The 20732-nt window shown below is 45.4% G+C and overlaps 1 protein-coding gene across 1 annotated transcript; it reads left to right on the top strand.

The window, feature by feature from the left end:
* The first annotated feature begins 122 nt into the window (after positions 1-122).
* LOC144138922 (centromere protein X-like) lies at positions 123-19026 on the top strand. Its single transcript, XM_077671440.1, has 6 exons — positions 123-279; positions 2291-2342; positions 5173-5226; positions 13424-13455; positions 16571-16627; positions 18812-19026. Exons 1-6 carry the CDS (start codon positions 154-156, stop codon positions 18827-18829), a joined length of 339 nt encoding a protein of 112 aa, XP_077527566.1. The 5' UTR covers positions 123-153; the 3' UTR covers positions 18830-19026.
* Positions 19027-20732: the final 1706 nt, after the last annotated feature.

The following is a 20732-nucleotide window of genomic DNA, read 5'->3' as shown; positions in this document are numbered from 1 at the left end:
AGTGAATTTGTTTATTTTAAAGCGACTTTGAAATACTACCACTTTTTTTTCGTAAGTTCACCACCATGGCTACACCGGTACACGCCCAGGGGCACACCGGGGCTACACCAGTGTGTCTTATGTTTGTATTCGCGCGTGTTTTTAAAAACAAAAATGGCTGCCAGCTCAACGGCGGGTCCTTCAAGAGCGTCCAGTGCACAAGCCGCCGACGAGGACTTGGGGCTTAACAATGAAAACTCGCACGCTTCAGAAGTCATTGAAACGCCGACTTTTAAAACGGTAAGTGTCACTGAATTCCGAATGAGTGTAGTGGTGCGTCTGTCAGCTGGGCTGACATTACTCAAGCGATCGTAAATTAGTGCATAGACTACCTGTACTCCCTCACGAACGCCCTTTACGGCGAATTTAAATATACGCAGCTCTGATCGTGCTGAGACTAAAGCGACAACTGCTTTTCCTACTAGCGGGCGTCGTGTACAGTACCGTCCGTCGATGCTTCCTCCGGAGCAGATACAGTGCCTAGCCGATAATTAGGGCTCCGCTGCTGTATTGGCAGGATTTTTCAATCGTGCAAGACTGGGATCACTTACTCCAGGCTTTCCTGAAATTCGTGAGTAGGGAGGGAAGTGACGCAGCCTGTTTTTTGTATAGCACTTAAAAAAACTCACTGATATTCTGTACCAGTTTGCGCTGTGACTGACAAATGTGAGTTCTCAAATTTGAAGAGCAAAGCTTTTGAGCAAATCGTCTGTGTATGGCGTTCTCAGTTTTAAAAACATCAAGAAAATACGCAAAGTGCTCTCATGCACAGGCGTCTCGAGCGCACGTTCTTCAGGCCAAGAACACCCGCTTAGGGAGAAGATTGGCCAACACTGGCCAGAAAAAAACTCCAGCGTTCTCCGTGTTCCAGCAATACTCGCTCAGATCGAGGAAGACACATCACAGCATGCACCCCTCGTTCGTTCCTCCTCGTGTCATCGTGTGCATGCGCTCTGTACCGTAGAAGAGCCGAAGTCGAAGTCGAAGCTGCTGTACGTGATCATTGACTCTTGCACACGGCCCAGCCGCAGATAGTTCTCACGGCTGAGAGAGAGGCCGTGCTTCGAAAAGCTCGGCATGCAAAGCATCCGCTAGAGACGATAAGCTGCGCTTGCGGAGTGGCGTACGAAGATGTCGACCATAGCGACGAGCTCACTCTGGCCTTGCTCAGCATAAGGTCATCGAAATTAACGTTAACAGGGCCTCTGTAGGGGCTAGTTAGTTCTGCATAACTTGAATGGAGAGCGCTTAAACTTTGACAGTAAACAAGGACGAGAAAGACTACAACACAGGACGAAGCGCGAACTAACAACTGATTTATTAACGTGGATGAACATATATATACACATGCTTGTGTGAAAAAGAGATACAAAGAAACAAGATGCAGCGCGAGATATGGGAAACATACAGCATGTTGTCTGGAAAAGAAGGGGAATACGTCAGCGCACCATCTATCACATTATCGAAAAGACAAATAGACTCCTTGTCGCGCTAAGAACTGAGCATGCCCTCCTTGTAACACCATGTGCAGTTGTAATCTTTCTGCATCTTGTTTCTTTGTATCTCTTTTTCATACAAGCACATGTATATATATATGTTCATCGACGTTAATAAATCAGTTGTTAGTTCGCGCTTCGTCCTGTGTTGTAGTCTTTCTCGTCCTTGTTTACTGTCCAAGTTTAAGCGCTCTCCATTCAAGTCATCAAAATGCCATGCCGCTGACATCAACCCCACACCCCAACGGCACTAAAACTCAACTTTGTGTCTGTCAATGATCAACTACAACATCTTCGCCATTCAAGTCTTGTGCGTGAGGGTAAGCCTGCCTGAATTTTTTTCCTATTTGGTTTTGGTTTTAAAAGAACACCTTTTTGAGGCTTCAATGGCCCTGAGTGTGTTATATGAAAGAGACTAGTTTATTTATTTATTTATTTGTTTACTCTCAAGGTCGAAGCATTACAGAGAGGAGCGGGTATACATCGAACAAAAATAACAAGAAATACAGCAGATAAAAATTATATGCACACAATGGCAGTCTGAAAACCATAAAAAGAAAGACTGCGTGATGTGAAAAAGAGGCGGGGTGGTTGTAACAACCATGTTCAACATGGTTGCGTCTTTGAATGACGCACACAGACAAAAAAAAAAGTTCTTTAAAATTGAGCAAAGTTGTGTTCTGTCTTCGTGGTGCTGTTACCTTTGTCGTCTTTTCGTTTCACTAATGCAACCTCTGCCTTGCTTCCAAATGCAGAAGACCATCCAAGAGCTCATAAAACTCCACTTCGAGGACGACAAGACGAGGAGTAAGTTAGAGTGCTTTATCCTCTTTAGTCTTGTTCGCTTCAGGCAAAGATACTTGCACACAGCCAGGAGATAACTGACTGTGCAAACAGATTTAAAAAAAAAAAAGGAAATGAGAATTGAGTTTTTTTTGTATATCTAGTTTCTCTGTTACTACTTTACGTGTCTGCCTCATGCTCGAGGAGTTTCTAGCAACTTGGCAAAGATGTTGAATAACTTGGGCTAAGAAACATTACCACCCAGTATCATCTGCTATACTAGCAAACAAAGGCGGCTTGCTGTCTCTGCTTGAACATTGGGTAACTTCTCTCAGCAATTCAGCTTGTCCCCCTTGACACATGGACGTGTGCATCATAAGTGGAAAGGTTTGTAATCCGACCTCATCGACAACTAAAATGGTACACGTATATAAAGGTGTACAAATATTCGAAACTGGGAATAAATAATTCACGAATATTACTATTTGCTCTGATTCAGAGCCCAGTTTCACTTCATGAAGTATTCCAAGTTTTCAAATATTTGACTTTTACGAATAATTGAGCTACGTTCTGTAAAAGTGGGCTCTGTCGCACAGCGTACAAAATTTTGAGCTTCACCCCGCGGTGTGCTCTTTCGGGTCGCTTTTCTCACATAGCTCAAAGCTCTCTGCAAAGAACTTAGCACGGGAAAGCGTTCTGCGAAACAAGGGTACTTGCAAACTCTGACTTACGTTAGCTCAGCGGAACACTACTTCTGTTAAATTTTTTAGGTCGAAAGAAGTTTTCTGTCAATGTGTGGGCACAAGTGAGGAATCAAGAGTCAGTATTTGCCGGCTTGCAGGGGGGGTGATAGCACCCGCCAGCTTCCCTAGCTTCTTTTCAGTGACTGGAGGGACCAAGCAAGTATAGTTCCTGCATTCCTAGCATGTCGAGTGGGTAACTCGCATTTTTTCACGGCAGTGCATGCGAAATTGTTGTTCTGTTTTTCTGTCTTTTCCTAATCTTCAACACTAACATCAACACTAAACATCATCTAAACAACACTAAACCAAAATCTTCAACACTAACATCAACCTAACATCAACACTAAACACTAAGACAGTAACACTAAGATGTGTTAAATGCTGCTGACTGTGTAAAATTGAAACCAAAGCACTAGATCTGTATGTTTTGTGGAATGTTTGAGGTGCAGAAAATCGATGGTACAGAAAATCGGAGCCTGAGCAAGGGAGCATCATTGGGAAGGGGGAACAGCCGTAGCTGTGGATTGTGAAAAGTTCTGTACATGCCTAGCAAATGTTGCCACGTGGGCTCAGAGCTTCATTCCACATCTCTGCAGCTGATGACACAAACTTGGCCCTAGGTGCTTAAAATTAGGAAGTACACCGCAGCGGAGGAAGAAGCTAGGGCAGCTCAAAATGCCGCTTGTTGCAACTGCTGTCACAAAAACGTGGCTACGGGTGAAACGTCGGCAATGGCCCAACAAGTGCAACATGGTAGTTTACCAGCAGATCAACTGAAGGTCCCATGAGGTTCTCTCTCTCTCTCTTATTCATGCTCGCATACTTAAAAAGTTCTAAGCATCTCCCATAATTTCTTGGTTGCTACACACACTAAAGCAAAGGTACTCACAAACATTCAATTCACCTCGCAGTAATTTTTTTGCTGTTTGTATTAGTATTAAAAAATAGCCCATTTGATTTGCAGTCAGTTTTTGTCATTTGCATTTGATTTGCTCTTTGTAATTTGGTATCTGCATGCCTCCGGCATTATATAGAAAAGAAATTTTTAAATTTTGGGGTTTTGACGCGCCAAACCACCACTTGGGCTGTGAAGTGCACTGTACCGGAGGGCTCCGAACTAATTTTGACCACCTGTGGTCCGAAATCTTGGACACACGGGCATGTGCACTTTTCGCCTCTGTCAGAAAAGCAGCTGCCGTAGCACAGAAATCGAACCTGCATTCTTGGGCTCAGCAGCACAACGCCTTGGCCACTGGCTGGGCTACTGCGGGAGGTTTATCGAAAAGCAGTTTTGCAGAAAAATGCTGCCTGCTAGGTGGTCAAACTCAATTCCAATGCTTAACGCAGCCGTGAAAGCCCATGTGGCAATATCTCATCATTTGTGATCAGTATTTGGCATTGTAGAGGGGGGGGCTACAAAATATATAAAACTTGAAGAAGACCACTGCTGCACATCTGCAAACACAAGTTGAATGGGAGAGAGAGACAGAGAGAGAGATCAATGACTGTACAGACGAAGTGATGTAAGAATCCTCAAGGCCTTGTTTTTTTTTTTTCTTTTTTTTTTTTTTTTTTTTTGTAGCACGAAATATGTGGCCTGAAACAAAGCTGGTGGGTTTCCTATTGTGGTTCGTGGAATGGGAAGGCTTGCAACAGGCAGTTTTCCAGTGACAGGTAAAGGCGCTAGTCTTGCAGGGTACTACTCTTGATAAGCTGGTCTTGCAAGCTCAAGAAATGTTGTCAGTGGGCTAGGCAGAAACGTAGAAAGCATTACAGGTGCCAGCTCAACCGTTCAGCGCCTGTGTATCTCTTTTTCACGTTTCAAAGGTTCTTTTCAGCCATCGTAGAAGGGTGATAACGCTGCAAATCAAATCCAACCTGCTCAAATTTTCTGTCACTGCCACAGATGTCGTCATCCATCTTGCCAATGTCAGAATCCCTTCTCTTGCTGAACTGTACCTGCAATAATATCGTATCGCAAGCTAATCTTCGATAAGAAAGAGGCCAGCTTTGTGATCCGTGCTCTGAACTGAAGATTTTTCTTGACTGAGGACCATTTTGTGTGTGGAATCTCAGCATGTTTGTTGCCGTCTTTTCACCGCTTCTTGCAGTCAGCGCAGACGCACTCAAGATGCTCACCGAGATGTTCAGGGTGCTGACAGCGGGTGAGTGTACGAGACTTCCGCATGCCTGCCTTCTAAAGAGGGTGTCAGAGCAAAAAAAAATGGCCTGGCATATTTATTTGTTTTTTTAACAAGCACGTGTCCATTCTGGTCAAATTAGCAGGCTAGAATGGTAGGGTAACAGTGTTATCGAACAAAGGTGGAGTGATCTCGGTTACAGGTCTTACAAGGAACACATAACAAAGGTATTCATGCCGGAGGATAGGGTCAGACAGGGAATGTCCTTATGTAATACCTGCTTCACTGAGAAGCCCCACGTTTTCTGGTCCGCTGCTCAAATTTTCCCTCGGGGTCATTCAAGAAGAGACCACCAAATGCGCCCACATTTCATCAATGAGCCTCACACAAAGGCAGTGGTGTTCCGTAAGCGTAATTTTCCTTTTTGGGGGGAATTTTTGCTTGTAATTTTGCCCAAAAAGGGAAAAGGGGAACCTTTAATGGATGCAGAAATTTCAGGAGTTGCGGAGTAAAAGGGAAAAATAGTGTATGTGAACCGGATCTCGCTTGATTTATTACTTTTTCTTTTTAAAATTTTTTTTTACACCTCGTCGGATTTATGTTGAAACATCCGCCGTCATTTTTGTGCTAGCTGCGAGCATCCAAGACTGCTTTAAATCTGGTTCATTAAAGGAGCCATGAGGACAAAACACAAGTTCGGTTCATTCGAAAGATTGCCTTTTTATAATCATACTGACACCACGGTTAACACACACTTCGCTCAAGTAAGCTACATAAATAGGGAAAAAACGGAATGGCCATGCAACCCACTAGCTCATTTCCCGCAACAGAACCTATGATGTCATATGAGCTTAGCTGTGCGATTGGCTGAGGACGGAAAAAGAAAACGCAAATTAGGCACGGCTTATAGGCGTTCCAAACGAACTATTTGTGCTTAAGTGTAAGGCATATTCATTTTACAGCAGTAAGAATGGTGCGGTAAACAATGAAAGTTACAAAAACGCTCATAAGCATAAAAGTACCGATGCACACTGCTGTTGGTACTGGGCGCACTATGCTTGTTTTAGCTGCACAGCATTCGGCCGCTTTGAAATTGTTTTACAGGACACTCGCCGATTCGCATAAGCGGCGTTGTCTTAAGTGACCCTGTTTGTCGAGGATACCCCGGGTTTCACGAGACGATCACTTTTTACAGTAACAAAAACAAGCCAGGTGCAAATACGCTCAAAAACAAAGCAACGGCGGACAACGGTTCGTGGATGACTATAGCAGCGTGATATGGGACGGCTGACGGACAGCAAGGCAGTAAACCCGAACGACGCAGTGGAAGTTCGCTTGAATACACGCGCTTCTGACGTCATTTGTGACTACGAAAACCTACGATTTGGCGGGAGAATCAAAATTTTAACCTAAATTGGTCAATTTCTCAGTGAATACGGCATCATTTGCTGCCGGACAAGCGCTGGGGGCGCCATAAAAGGCGAAATCTTTCGAATAAAACAAACTTGTATTCGGTCTTCATGGCTCCTTGAAACAGAAGGGAGCACAAAGGAAAGAATACTCTAGGAAAAAAGGACTAGTAAAGTGTGGAGCAGCGGCAGCTGAAGGGCTGAAGCCTGTTCGTGTGTATTCCTTCACAATATAAAAAAAAGCTTTCGTGTGCAGCTTAGTCCACATGCTATTAACAAGAGATGGTGCAAGCAATTCCTGCGCCGAGCTAAAATTACCACAATTGCCCTACACTGTGTGGTTCCTTTTCATACAGGCAGTTTTTAAACAGCATGCAAAGTAAGCATGCTGTTTTATCCAAAACGTGAGATGCATAGTCAAATTCTGCTGAGTGGCAGCAGTAGTAGAATTTAGTTCACGCTAGCACTCAGATTCTCTGAATGGTGTCTGCGTCCAGAAAGCTAAATAGCATTGTTCTACAATGAGAACAATGAACTATATAACTTTATAGAACTGTTCTATAGAACTATAGAACAATGAGAACAATAAGCATTGGGCGTTATCACTGGCTAACGCTCACAACCAAACAGGAAACCACGTAAGGACATATCAGCTGCAAAAAGATAATGCAGGAACATTTGCAGGGAATTCCGGAGAAACCTGATGGGGGAGAGGGGGGGAGTCTAGAAATAGGGAATATCTAAACCTGGAAGTGGGAATTTTTCTCCCCAATAAGGAACATCACTGCATGTAGGCCACTGTTTCTCCCATGGGTGTCTGTTTTAGTTTCTCCTTCTCAAAATAGATGGCTTTTCTCGGCGATTTGCGAAAATGACTGCCCTTGTATTCATCCCTCAAATGCCATTCTAGAAAGGAGGGGGAATTTTATTTCACTTCTGCGAATACCCCTTGACATGACATCTCCCTCCCCCAAGGTGTTTGGGGAGCCAGACACTCTTGATCTTTTTTTTTCTTTTTCACTTGATATATAATGAATCCCAACACAGTGCCAGCGACTGGGCACAATTATATCGTCAAAAATCTCCAGAACACTCCAAGCACTGTCTGCCAGCCGTCCTTTTCATTAAGGCTGTGGCTAGTTTTCCGTCCAGACGGAACAATACACAAGTGCTGTAGTTGCGTCCAGATGGAACGAAGCATTGTGGGTTATCCTTCCGTCCAGACGGAATACAACTGTGAGCTTATAGTGTTCCGGCCAGACGGAGCCAACTCAAAATTTGTATAGTTCCGTCCAAATGAAAGGAAAACCGGCTGATGAGACGTCATTTGGAGTTTTTTCCCTATTTGGTGTAAGGGTTGCGCCTCGGATGATGGCACTGTCGTCCCGGTTTCAATTCTGCCCGGGCTGGCAAATTTTTTATTATTATTTGTGGTTGTGCCAGCGTTTTGTAACAGCTAACTTCGCGCCCACCTTACAATTGATGCGGTGAGAGCAGTCGGTCTCCATTTTGTGCTGAACCGGCCACTCCGCTACTGCTCACTGGAGCCAAGGCCGACGTATCCATCGCCAGAGTTCCGATCATCTGTGGTTAGTAATAGGGATTAATAATTAACACTTTTTCTGGCTGGTCAATGAGTGGAAGTGGTTTTTTCGACTGAGTAAATATCAAGAAAGACTGCTCTCTCCACTTGTTGTGAAGCGGGCGGGGTCGAGCCTGGGAGTTCCGTTTGACGGCCGATCATCTACGATCATTGACAGTGATTATTAATCAAATCTGACTCTGGCTTGTCAATGAGCGGAAGCGGTTGGACCGGATGGGTAAAGTAAAGAAAACTCAAGAAAGGCGATTGGACTAACTAACTCTGTCAAACAGAACTCCAAGCCGATACCTCTATCACGCCCGCTCTCAACAAGCAGCAAGAGCTGTCTGTCTTGATATTTACCCAGCTGAACAAACCACTTCCGCTCACTGGCTAGCCAGAATCACCGTTAATTATTAATCGCTATTACTAACTTAAATGTTGAGACGTAACTCTGGCGATGGATATGTCGGCCTTGACTCTTGTGAGCGGTAGAGGAGCGGCCGGTTGAGTGCAAAATTGACCGACTGCTTTCACCGCGTCATTTGTAAAGTGGGCATGAAGTTCGCTGTTACAAAACGCTGGCACAACCACAAATAATAAAAAAGAAATGCCAGCTCATGCAGAATCGAACCCAGGACGACAGTGCCATCATCTGAGGCGCAACCCTTACACCAAATATGAAAACTACAAATGACGTCTAATCAGCCGGTTTTCCTTTCATCTGGACGGAACTATACAAACTTCGCGTCGGCTCAGTCTGGATGGAACTCTATAAGCTCACAGTTGTATTCCGTCTGGACGGAAAACTAGCCACAGTCTTTCGTTAACCTTGCCGTAAAAGAGTATATTGTGTGTGCGTGTATAAATTGCCTATGCAGACAGTGTTTGGGGAATGGAAATATCGTGAATGGACCTACACCTCCGAATTGCCATGAAATGCATTTATAGTTGGGCAGTGCCAGCAGTTTTAATAATGTAATTTTACAATGAGAAATGGGTTAAAGACTCTTTTTTTTTTTCTGAGTAACCAGGCGTGGTGGCAGCTTTCCTTTAGTAATGACCTGTAACTATTAGGGGTGTGTTACTGTTCGAAACTTTCGAATATCAAAGCTGGAAACGCAATATCCTGTTTGGCTTCAAATCAAACGGAACCGTTGAAAAATGAATATTTTCACCGTATTTCAAGGTTTGGTAGCACAAATGGACAGTTGACAAACAAGAAATGTCCGAATTGAATCGTTAGGTGCCGGATAAATCGCACTTTCAGTTCGTATGATTGAAAAATGCAACAGCTCCCTTTGGCAGCGGCGACAGGCTTACAATGCACCAATGGCATGTTTCTCCAGTATAGTTCTAACAGTGTAACTTTCATACACATGAATGGTGTGTGTAATCGTATTGCACTGATTTTTAGTGACCTGTTTTTAGCCTCCTTAGACAAATGCATTGCTGATTTCGTAAACTCTGCATTTTGTGTCAAGATGTTTAGATATATCGATGATCTTAATGGCAGAAGAAAGGCTGTGTGCTTGGGAAAATGCTCTGGGTGTTTTTCTGAGTCAGTCAAAGTGGCTCAGGCTCACTTACAAGATGGCAGAGAAGGGACTCCTTGAGTTGTTTGACGTTTGCGTTGTTTTGAGCGGAAGTTCCGTCCACTGGTCTTCGAACCAGTCTAAAACTGTGAAGAGAGGGATAGCTCTGATCCATGTGTGCTCTGCTCTCGATTAAGTCTTGAGAACAGGGAGTAACAAACAGTGTACAAATGTGTTGTCTTTTCGACTAGGATTATCGGACAGCATGTGTGCGTTGGACCAAAGACTTGTTGTCTTTTTGGGCGCATTGTCTTTTCGACTGCTGATAAGTTGGCATAGCCATGTAACTTTGTTGACTAGGTGTAGAAGAAGCAATGCTGTGACCAAAGTGTACCGCTTGCTTTTTGTCAAGTGTAACTGTAATGATGCACCATTATAATAAGTTCAAGTTTATTTCACTGATTTATACGTGTTCACTGCTGGTTGTACCACAGAGGTAGGTCCCAAGGCAGAAGGTCCCAAAGCGGGACCTGCGCAATTCTAAGAGGTACCTTTATAGGGAGGAGATTCCCCATTGACCAAACTGGCCACTAAACGAATTTAAGGCGTGCTCAGTGCAGCAGTCGAAGCTGTCGCAACTCTAGGACACTTGACTGGCCATTGAAAGGGGTGCACTGGCTCCACTACTTTATGGGAAACGCGTGTGTCCTTTGGAGCTTTTCTGCGCAGATAAAACAAGGAAGTTGTGTGTGTGTGTTTTTTGTTTTTTTTTGTGTGTGTGAAGGCAACAAGAGTGTAAAGCAGGCCGTCCTCTGGCCCTCACATTTAGCATGCCGTCTGTAAGGTACACAAGTGTGTCCTTGTTCGTTTTTCTATGTCTTCTGTTCGCTGTATTCACTCAATTACAACATGGTTGAAGTATATCATTTGTCCTGCCTACCCTTAGTTGCCCTTCATTCTTTTTTTTTTTTCTTTTCTTTGGGCTGTTGAGTATCTCACAAAGCTAAATGTCATCTACCCCAACTTTCATCGTTCAATGGCAAGAGGGAAGGGCTTTTGGGAGGCACTTCTTATATCATTAGCCTTGGGGCCACCTTGGTGTCCTGCTTGTCTTTTCACACCCTGTAGTCACCCTCAAGCTGCCTTAATCAGCAGTCCTTTAAGAAAGCCCGGCATTGTCTTTGATTTTCTGATCACATGACGAGCAGCTTTTTCTTTTTTTTTCGAGAGTTCCTTTTTCTTTTCATGTAGGAAATATCCAAGTAAATGAACTTTCTTAGCTTGGCACTTCTAGACACCAAGATATCGCTTTGCTAACAGGAGGTCATTGGTGAAACAAGTTTGTCAACCGTGCACATTTTTTTTATCACGCACTGCTGCCGGTTGGGGTCTCAACTCAAATTACCATATTTTCCGGTCTATAAGTCGCACTTTTGTATAAGTCGCACCCCCCTCAAAACAGCAGTTTTTCCGAGAGAAAAAAAAAGAACCGTATATAGGTCGCACCGGTTTATCAGACCTACCGGTGTGCAAAACGCACTTGTTAATCAGGTAAACTCATAGAAGATCAGTTCGTTAGAAAGTTCGGCGAAAGTACATGGTTGCGGCGGCCGCCGCCTCTGAACGCATCCCCCGGTAAGCAGTGCTAAACATGTGCATATACCGTCCAAAGTCTCGACAACAAACTTGTCAAAAATGGTTTATTGATACACACAGATGGCATGTACGTACAGACGGCGTTGAGGCAAAACCATCGAAGGCTTCTTCCTCCAACTTGCTAACAAAATTCATTCATTTAGAACAGAGAGCTGTGTCTATTTACGTGCGCTGACATCACGCAGCACACATGCACCTTTTGGAGCGCGGACCACACACAGCCACCGCGTGCCAAATTTATTCCATATGTAAGTCGCATCGGTGGATAAGACGCACCAACGAAAATTTCAGAAAAAAACTGCGACTTATACACCAGAAAATACGGTATACCTTTATACTAGGCGTGAAATGCCCTTCGCACGACCCACACTGTGTGCGGGGACATTCTTAGGGTTAGTGCACAAAAAAAAATAAAGTTCGTGAGCAGTTAGTATTGGGGAAGGGATCTATGAGCAAGGGGATTTCAAAGTGGAAAAAGTACCATTACATGAAGGCATACCTGCGAAGATTTCCCCCGAACCGCAAGAAAATGGTACAAACATCAAAAATAAATCACAAGACCGCAAAGCAGTAGCACAAAAATTCCGCATGCATTGCCGTGAAGAAATGTGAGTTCATCAACTTGCTGTGAATACGGGAAGTATATTTCACTGGCTGCAGTATACCTACAGCGATTGAAAAGAGGTCGTAGCTAAACGTGTCAGTGATTGGTGTGACCTTAATTCGAGCAATGCTAAGAAGTATTGACTCCTGATTCCGCACTTACATTGCTGTATTGGCATGAAACTTCTTTTCATCTTATGAATTTTGCGCAAGTAGCCGTCAACTACGCCTAACATACACCGGAGTTTGCGTACACTTGAGTCACACGTGGCGTGCATGAGTTAGGCTTTTTGCACAGCTTCTGTGTTTTGCGAAAAAGCCAACCCGTGTGCCAGAGCCAACTTGACAAAAGGGCGCACACAAACGGAGGACAGGAAAAGAAAACATGGATAAGTGCCTTTTTTTTGTATTCACTGCATTCACTGATTGCTATGGTGGGGACAAGCACTGCAGGTTTAGTGAATTCTGTACGCGCTATGAGGTTTCTGTGCGCTATTTTGTTGAGATGAATCAATTTCAGCTAGGCCGGCTCGCCCAACAGGCGACTTGTATTGCTTGATTATTTGTATACTTCAGATATTTGCTAACATGTTTGTAGAACTGCGGCCGTCGCTATCGAATCGACTAGCAAGCACTATTTGCAAAGTATTCGGAGTTTCCAACATTAGCACAGTGCTAAAAAAATTCCCTTTAGGGGTTAGCATACCAGAACTTCCAAAGATTTAGTAAATTGTTAGCTTTTTACCGTTCCTCAGAATGTCTTTTTCAACGTCAGGATAACTGTAGGTTGCTTAATTTAGGCTGGGTTGACTTGCTTTCATCTGAAGATTGGGCAAGAATCAATGGCTACTCTGAAAGTTGGAAGCCAGTGGGCAGTGAAAGTGATTAGATGGCAAACATCATTCCCCGGTCCTCGTGTAAGCAACAAGAGGAGTTCTTGGAAGCACGTTTGGTACAAGTAATCTTCGCAGCGTTGATTTCGTTCAACATTGTCCCTCTTTTCTGCTCTAAGGAGGCATCAGTAGTTTACGTAGATACTATCACCACAGAGTAGAACAAAGTTTTTTCATTGTTGCTGTTGTTCCTTTTTTCGTGGGACATGTGCACTTGGCGGATTGGCCAGGAATCGGGAGCTTCGAGAAGCTAGTGTGCCCACTTAACAAACTTCCCAAAACTGTGAACTGAAAACATAAACATTTTAACTCACACTTTAAGAGGAAAAACAAGAACAGAGAGAGAAGCATACATTTTGAGAAGAGAAGCAGGTTGAAGTTATTCACGTAAAGTTGTTGATAAGTATCGCCAGTCTTTCACCTCAGAGCCCAAAGAAATTTTTATCTGTGGAAGCTGTTTCTGTACTGAGTTCACTTTGTGTGTGTTTCCACTGATTCACTGATTGCTGTTTTCTTGTCATGGTTTTTTCTATCTTTCTGCAGAGGCTGTAGCGAGGGCCACAGTTCAGGCAAAGGTAAGGTTGCCCTGAGTGCTCGTTCGAGCGTCCTAGCTGATAATAGCCTTATTTTAAAACAGGCATCGTTAGTTGGACAATAATGCCATTGTTTTGGGTGGGCCGCCCATTTGTAATTGCGAGTCTTTCATTTTAGAAGCGCACTTTGCCCGTGCAATTTTGACGACAAACGAACTTTGTGCTTTTATAGACACGTTCCTAAGGAAGGCGTATTTATGACACTTAGGCAAAACCATACCGTGGTATGTGTGTGCTTTAAAGCGGCCACGAAGACAAAATGTAAGTTTCCCCGAAAACAGTGATACCAATGTTATCCCAAAATTCAAACAAATGGTGGAGATAATAAGGAAAAACGTACGAAGCAGTGGCGCCTCCCCAGCCACTTATCGGCGACTTCTTCACGAAGTCGCAGAATCTCAGTGGGGCCTCTGGTCTCCGTTTGATCGCATCACTCGCCTGCAGTCAACACACTGGTAACCATGTTTTTAAATGCTGGCCCATATCATGTCACTGCTGCCTGTACTACGTCAGTGTAGCCCAAAATTTTAAGAGTTTTCCAATATTACATGCGACTGCATCTCATTCACTCGCCTTGTCCCTCCATACGGCGTTGTTGTCCGTCCGCACCCCTCCCCCATTCTCCTTGCCGCGCGAGCTGCGCTCTCCGCCGCTCACCCCCTCTCCTCTCCGATAGCGCACACTCTCTTGCGAGGGGCATTGGATTGGATTCGATTGGATTGGCTTGGATTGGATTGGATTAAAGTGGATTGTGTTGCGTCATAGCCGCGCCACGTTGCGTCATAGCCGCGGCAGGGGGTTCACGGCATGTTTCACGCAATGGGAGAATCAACCTAACGGAAACAACAACGGAACCCCCCTATGCGTTGCATCTACACGGGTTCCCGCGAGGGGAGGTGGGAGTAATTTTTCTCGGGTTTGTCTCAGATACAAGAATGTTTCGTGACTGGAATGAGTGTGTTGCCAACGGTTGGTTCTTTCAAACTGAACAAACGTCGGCATTTTGTCTGCATGGCCCCCCTTTGAGGACGACGTTGTGTGGTTGATGGCTGGCAAAAAGAGCGGTTCTAATACAAGTCTGCACTTTGGGACGCACACTCTGAGGTGTCATTAGCAATTAAATGCTACGGGATGCATCAATGAGTGGCATTGTTAATGGAGTAACATCGATGCGATGGAGAGGGAAGCATTGACTGAGCAGCCCAAAAAAGGTCACCTCTTGATTGCACAAGAGAAAGTCACTGTGTATGCCCAGATGTACCCTGACCAATAATTGTTAAAGGAAACTTTATAAACCTGGCAAAAGAGGAGGTAACAGCATCTCCAAAGAGCTAAGTGCATGTGTGTTTGGGGCTCTTAATTTAAGCAACGCAAATAAACAGTTAATACTGAACACCCCAATTCTATTTTCTGTTTATTTATTTTTTACGACACCCCTAAGGGCCGCCTAACACCCTACCCAGAGAAAATGTGACATAGGAGGTTACGCATGCAAAGCACGCATGTATAGTTTTAGTGAATCTAAAAAAAAAAATAAAGAAAAAGAAGCGGCAAACTGAAGATGCAGATAATTTTGTACACAGTTTTAAGCTTGAAAAATATAACAATGCAAAATGCGAGTGGTAATAAAGAAAAAAAATACAGAAAGAATTTGCAACAAATGATTCAAATTCTCCTGTGACTGTGATGTATAGGTAAGGTATAAATACACAAAAATACACTGCACAAATTTTTAGTTCACGCTCCAGGAGAAGAAAAAGAAGAGAGAGAAAGCAAAGTATTAGATGCTGTTAGCCACTTGAGCAGGCCGTGGAATTTAGTGGTGTCGCCTTCAAAAACACCGGCTGATGGTGTGTTATGCCATTCGACTGTGCCCCCTTCCTTTAGCAGCGGCCCCAAATAGAGACTTGCCCGCCCTATTCAGGCACTTCCTTCATCCCACCCCCCTCAGGTCTCGAGCAACATGTCATGTACAGCGGCCAACCAATTTTTCAGGCCTGGAGGGGAGTGAAAAATGGTCCAAATAAAAGAGCAGTCCAAATAATCCGTGAGCCATTACTCCAATGGGGCAACTGGGAGTTCGTCGGGAAAGTCCAGAATATCCAGCAAGTCTGAATTTTTGGAGTTCGAGAAAAAAGGGTTGGCTGCTCTAGAAACCGAATTGTGTGCTTGAGCATGACTGCATTAGTTTAACGAGAGGCTGTGAAGATGAAATACTGGTTTCAGCGGTAATTAAAAATACTGCCCTGTCCAAATAGCACTGACACCAATATCACCGCACACTCCAAACAACGAGGTAGAAGAAGAGGCAAAGCAGTGGCGACTCCCGAGCTACTTTCCTAATGGTGACCAAGAAGCGTGACTGGGCAGTGGTCGCGGGGGCATCTAGTTCCGTGCAGAGTTACTCAATATCTACAGTTGCGAAAGAAACTGCGCTTCTGAATACGGGCGGCGCTAGCCCCCCCTGCTCCGTGGAAGCTGAGGGGCAAGTCGACGTGCACGGCACCTAGGAGACAAAACTTAACTTTGTCTTGACTAATATTATTCAAAATTTTTTGTAAAATAAAGATTGCTTCTTAAATTAGAGTACATTAATTAGGTGAAATTTACTTGCGTTTTTGCGGCTTTTCTTCTTATGACTTACGGCAGCAGTCGCAAGCACTTGAGTAGTACCACTTCAACGTTCTGCCGACAGACAATATAGGCTAGGTAGTCAAGTTGCCCCGTTCTTGGCCCGGCGCAGGGGGGCAAGCAAAGACCGGCTTTCGATAAATGGGGCCTATGGGGAGTTTCGCAACTGATATCCATATCCAGTAACTCTGGTTCCGTTTGGTCGTGTCGCTTGTATGCAGTCAACAAGTCTGACAACTGTGTTGTTAGTTCTGGCCCATATCACATCAGTCCGGCCAGTGTTACATCAAAGTAGACCAAAATTTGAGAGTTTTTCAACATTTCTTGCGTCTTCTCGGTTACACAAGCACCCTTTGTGGCTCTGGGATGGGGCTGAGTGAATCGCCCGAGGCTGGTTCTTTCGGATTCAGCGAGGTTGTGTGAATCCATTTTAAGTCGTTGACCTCTGCTCTTATTCTCACTTCAGGTCCAGTGCGACACCGAGGTCAGCCTGGAACATTTGGAGAAAGTGCTGCCACAACTGGTGCGTCCTTTCTGCCACTTCCTCCCTTTGTAGGCTTCACCGAACGCCCCGTTTACTCAGGGTCGGAACAGCTGCACCATTTGCACCATTGAGCACCAATCGTGTTACAGTCTAGTCCACTTATAACAATATCCAACTGCCAAGGAAATCCCATCGTTATAACCGGTAATCGTTATAAGCGGGTTGAGACATAAAAAGACAGAACAGAGCTCAAAACATTTTATTCGCATGCCAGCAAGGTCGCGCTACTACTAATTTGCGGTAAAGAAGCCACAGTCGGTCACCTTTGTTTGCCGCATGTGAAGCTAGCGCAAATATTTTCCAAGAGCATCTACAGGTGCTTCACCCAACTGATGTAAATGTCCTTGGCGGATGCAAACTCCCCGAGGGACTGTGTCACGCATTGGGCCTCCTACGAAGACACTACCTGAGTAGGCTGCGCAACCGCGTCATTAGTCGTCACTGTTGCACGTTTGGTGCACAATATCACTGAATTCAATCGTTATATCCGATATCGTGGCACTGGGCTTATTTTACCATAGAAAGAATACAAAAGTTGACGGTGCTATAGCTGTTCATCGTTATATCCGATATATTGTTATAAACAGTATCGTTATAAGTGGACTCGACTGTACGTGCGCCATCCTGCACCGAACCGCCCCTGTTGTGCCAAACCTGTTAACTAGCGCCGTCCTGCGCTGCAGCGCCTGAATTGAGCCGCGAGATACGACCGCCATGATGCCCCGTGCCCGAAAACTTGGTTGAAACATCGTGTTCTCGGTGTCGTTAAGGCAGCTGTCGCTTGGGTTTCATCAAGGATATGAGTGGCTGTGAAAGTTGGCTTTGGTTTAGCCGCAAGGCTGCAGGCTCTAAGCGCCATCTCCTCCTCTTTGCGTTTCTTGGTTTCGCATTTGCACAATTTTGTTTGGTGGGTGTTGGTGGCCGCTGCGCCGCAATCAATGAAAAGTGACCATAAAAGTGAAATGTTTTTGTGGCCTAGCCCAAACAGATAGAAAAATATTCGCGTAAACGGTTGTAGTTTATATAAGAGGTAAATTTATCGACCCATTTTCGACAATCCCAGCTTTGCGAGTCCCCGCAACTTTTTGTAGTGGCATGTATTGAACAAACAGGTTTTTGGACGCCTTGCCCTCGCTGGTTATAATTCAATCGCTTTTGTTGTGAGGTAATTACTGATTTTCTCCCGTGAGCCTCGTGGTTAGCTTTGCTTAATGGGGGACGGTCCAACATTAATCGCGCCTTCTAACACACTCTAGTCTACGCCGTAAGTTCATCGACTTTCGCAACCCGGTGACGGGCGAAGACAAAACTATATTCATCATCGCACTCCCTAAAATCATGGTTCCATAGAAAGAGAAAACAAACTTTCTTTATCAAGAAAAAGAAAATTGAATGGAGGTATTATAGAAAAAATGCAAGCAAACACCTCGTTTTACGGAATGCCATCGTGAGTTCGTGTAAACTCTGCCATTTACTGGACGCGAAGCAAAGCCTGTTATCTGATATCCACAGGCGTGAGGTTTGGCCTTTGAACAGTGATAATGAGGCATGCTCGCTGGGGCCGAAGGTACTAGATAACTCTGCTCCTTGTAAACCTCCAGATATATAGTACAAGAACTGCATTCCCGGGTCGGAGTATGTTCTAGTGCATGGTAGAACACCGGAGTGGTGGTTAGATGAAACGTAGCTTAAATGGGACTGGCACAGAAGCCAGCAGGGAGGTTAGGGAAGCACCATGATCCTGTGAAATGGTGTTCCATAGTGCTCCAAACGGAATTTCTCGCTGCTCCAAACCTGCTACAAAAGGCACTTTTGGCTGCTCCCAGGACTGCTCCCATACCCATTATACCCTGTTCCACCACTGTGTTTACTTTATTCTAAGCACCTCCCCTACCTGCTGCCCTGTCCTAAGCAGCATGAACAACTGAACATTTCAGCGTAAAAAATGTGAAGTTCAAAAGTTACCTTGCTTCATATATGGCCATTTTAAAGGAGCCATGAAGACAAAATACAAGTTGGGTTTATTAGAAAGACTGCTTAGTCCCAATAACAATGATACCAATAGCATCGCAATCTTCGAACAAATTGCAAACTCTGCTTTTTTTTTTTTTGTACTAACCCTTATATGTAAAAATGGCTTGTTTCTGTTCGTTTTTATTTCAGATGCTGGACTTTCCATGAAGATGCAGGCAAAAGGTGTAGGCATCAGCCAACGGTCACACTGCTGAGTCTGCTGGTCAAACGTCTGTCTGTCACAATGCTTTTGTTGGTTGCAAACTCATAATTTATCTCGTGTTTTTCTTTTAGTGTAAATATTTACCTCTGCATCAGTGTTCATATTCGTTTATTTTCTCTGCATAAAAACTCTCTGGAATGCCTGCTGCTGTTGTCCTTTGTGTGGGAGTCCAACAACTTTGCAGGTGTAATAATGCCGCCTGTCTTCACCTGCCGTTACAAGTTGCGAGACGCTGAACCGGAAAATTGGTCCTTTCTTATGCTCTGCGGCCTTAGTTTGCTTTGCGCGAGTGAAGTTTACGATCATCATCAGAAAAATTGGAGCAAGGGTGTGCAGAGAGGCATTCAGTGCAAGCCTGGAAAAACGTGATTTGCTAGAACTGCTTCTTCCGGGATGGACGACGACATTACTGTAGCTTAGATTGCTAATCAGAGGTAAAGGAATAACCTTTCAGGTCTGGTCTATCTGATTTTGGTGACCCGGTTTGGGGTTGATCAAAGAGCAAGAATTATTGAGGAGGCTCAGCAGGGCTTGCTCCGGCGGCGCGATGAAGACACGGCGCCGGGCACGGTGCCGACGCGCCCTCTGCCAGAAAACGCGCGCGGCACGCTTTACGAAAAGGCTCGCCGGTTCAAGGTCAGTCAGTGCATATCCGGCTGCCGTCATGGGCAGGCGACGCCGACGAATCCTCAACGCTACTGGGCTTTCATTGGGGTCGGCTTGCGGTCGAGGTAATATTCGCGTTTCAAACGTCGTTGTCGTTAGACAAAGGGGCTTTTGATTTTTTTTTTTTTTTTGGCACGCGAAACGTACAATAAAAAAAAATTCCCGCGCCTTCCCGCGAGGGGAACACGAGTAAATGCAGAGCATTGGGGCCTCAGTACTGGTTGAAGGCAGTGTTGCTTCCATCGCTTCTTCCGTGATGCTGGAGTAGCAGACACGAGTAAACGTGGCAACGAGCGTCAACCAAGATAGGAAGGAGCAACGCAGTGACTGAAGCACGAGCGACCGCTAGCCGCTTTATATTTGCAGCGCGCGCAGTAGAGGGAGAGCAGTACGGGGGGGGAGAGCGCGCATGCGCGAGCAGCGCGCGCCCTTCCACGCCCCACCGCGCTGCTATCACGCATCTGTTACGCCGAGACCGCGACGGAGCGAACGGGCTGACTACGACGCATGCGCGCGCCAGCTGCTGTTGAGAGAGAGGAGGGAAGGAGGAGAGGCGCACCTGCTGTGGACGCCGTCCGACGCAGGAAGAGGCGAGGCTAAGAAATGCTCTGCATTTAAAATTACGCCCACCTCCCCTCGCGGGAACCCTGGTGTGATGCGACACTGAGGGGGGTTTTCAAGCGCAAGCGGAGAGCGACCGGAAGGCCGCCGGAGAGCGGCACACCGGTTATATGCGCAACGCGCCCGAAGCAGAGAAGACCGCGGAGAGAGTACTGCACATGTGCAGCACCGCGCGCAGCGCCGCCCACCGGCGGAGTGGGAGCGCGCTGGGCCGCACACCCGCAGATGTTGAGAGAGTGTTCGCTCTCACCCGGGCACGCGCCGGCGCCAGTGCGTCTGCCGCGGCTATTACGCAACACAATCCACTTTAATCTAATCCAATCGAATCCAATCCAATGCCCCTCGCGAGAGAGTGTTAGCTATCGGAGAGGAGAGGGGGAGAGCGGAGCATCTCCCCCTCTTTGGACCATCTGGGTTTGGACCATCTGGACCATTTTGGACCATCTGGGTTTGTCTGTACGTATTTGTCTGGATTTTTCGCAGGATTTGCGCTTCCGAGGCCGTGAGGTCTTTATGCGGATTCGGGAATTGAACCCACAGCTGCTGGGCTATGCGTAGGGT

The sequence above is a fragment of the Haemaphysalis longicornis genome, unplaced genomic scaffold, assembly GCF_048455015.1.
Source record: "Haemaphysalis longicornis isolate Haplotype H1 unplaced genomic scaffold, Haemaphysalis longicornis Haplotype H1 scaffold_5, whole genome shotgun sequence".
NCBI classification, from domain to species: domain Eukaryota; kingdom Metazoa; phylum Arthropoda; class Arachnida; order Ixodida; family Ixodidae; genus Haemaphysalis; species Haemaphysalis longicornis.
The sequence above is the reverse complement of the archived record's forward strand: the minus strand, read 5'-3'. Positions and strand labels throughout refer to the sequence as shown.

Coding starts and splice junctions, on each gene's coding strand:
- LOC144138922 (XM_077671440.1), top strand. CDS start 154: ATGGCTGCCAGCTCAACGGCGGGTCCTTCAAGAGCGTCCAGTGCACAA. Junction 280..2,290: donor AAACGCCGACTTTTAAAACG/GTAAGTGTCACT, acceptor TTCCAAATGCAG/AAGACCATCCAAGAGCTCAT. Junction 2,343..5,172: donor CGAGGACGACAAGACGAGGA/GTAAGTTAGAGT, acceptor CGCTTCTTGCAG/TCAGCGCAGACGCACTCAAG.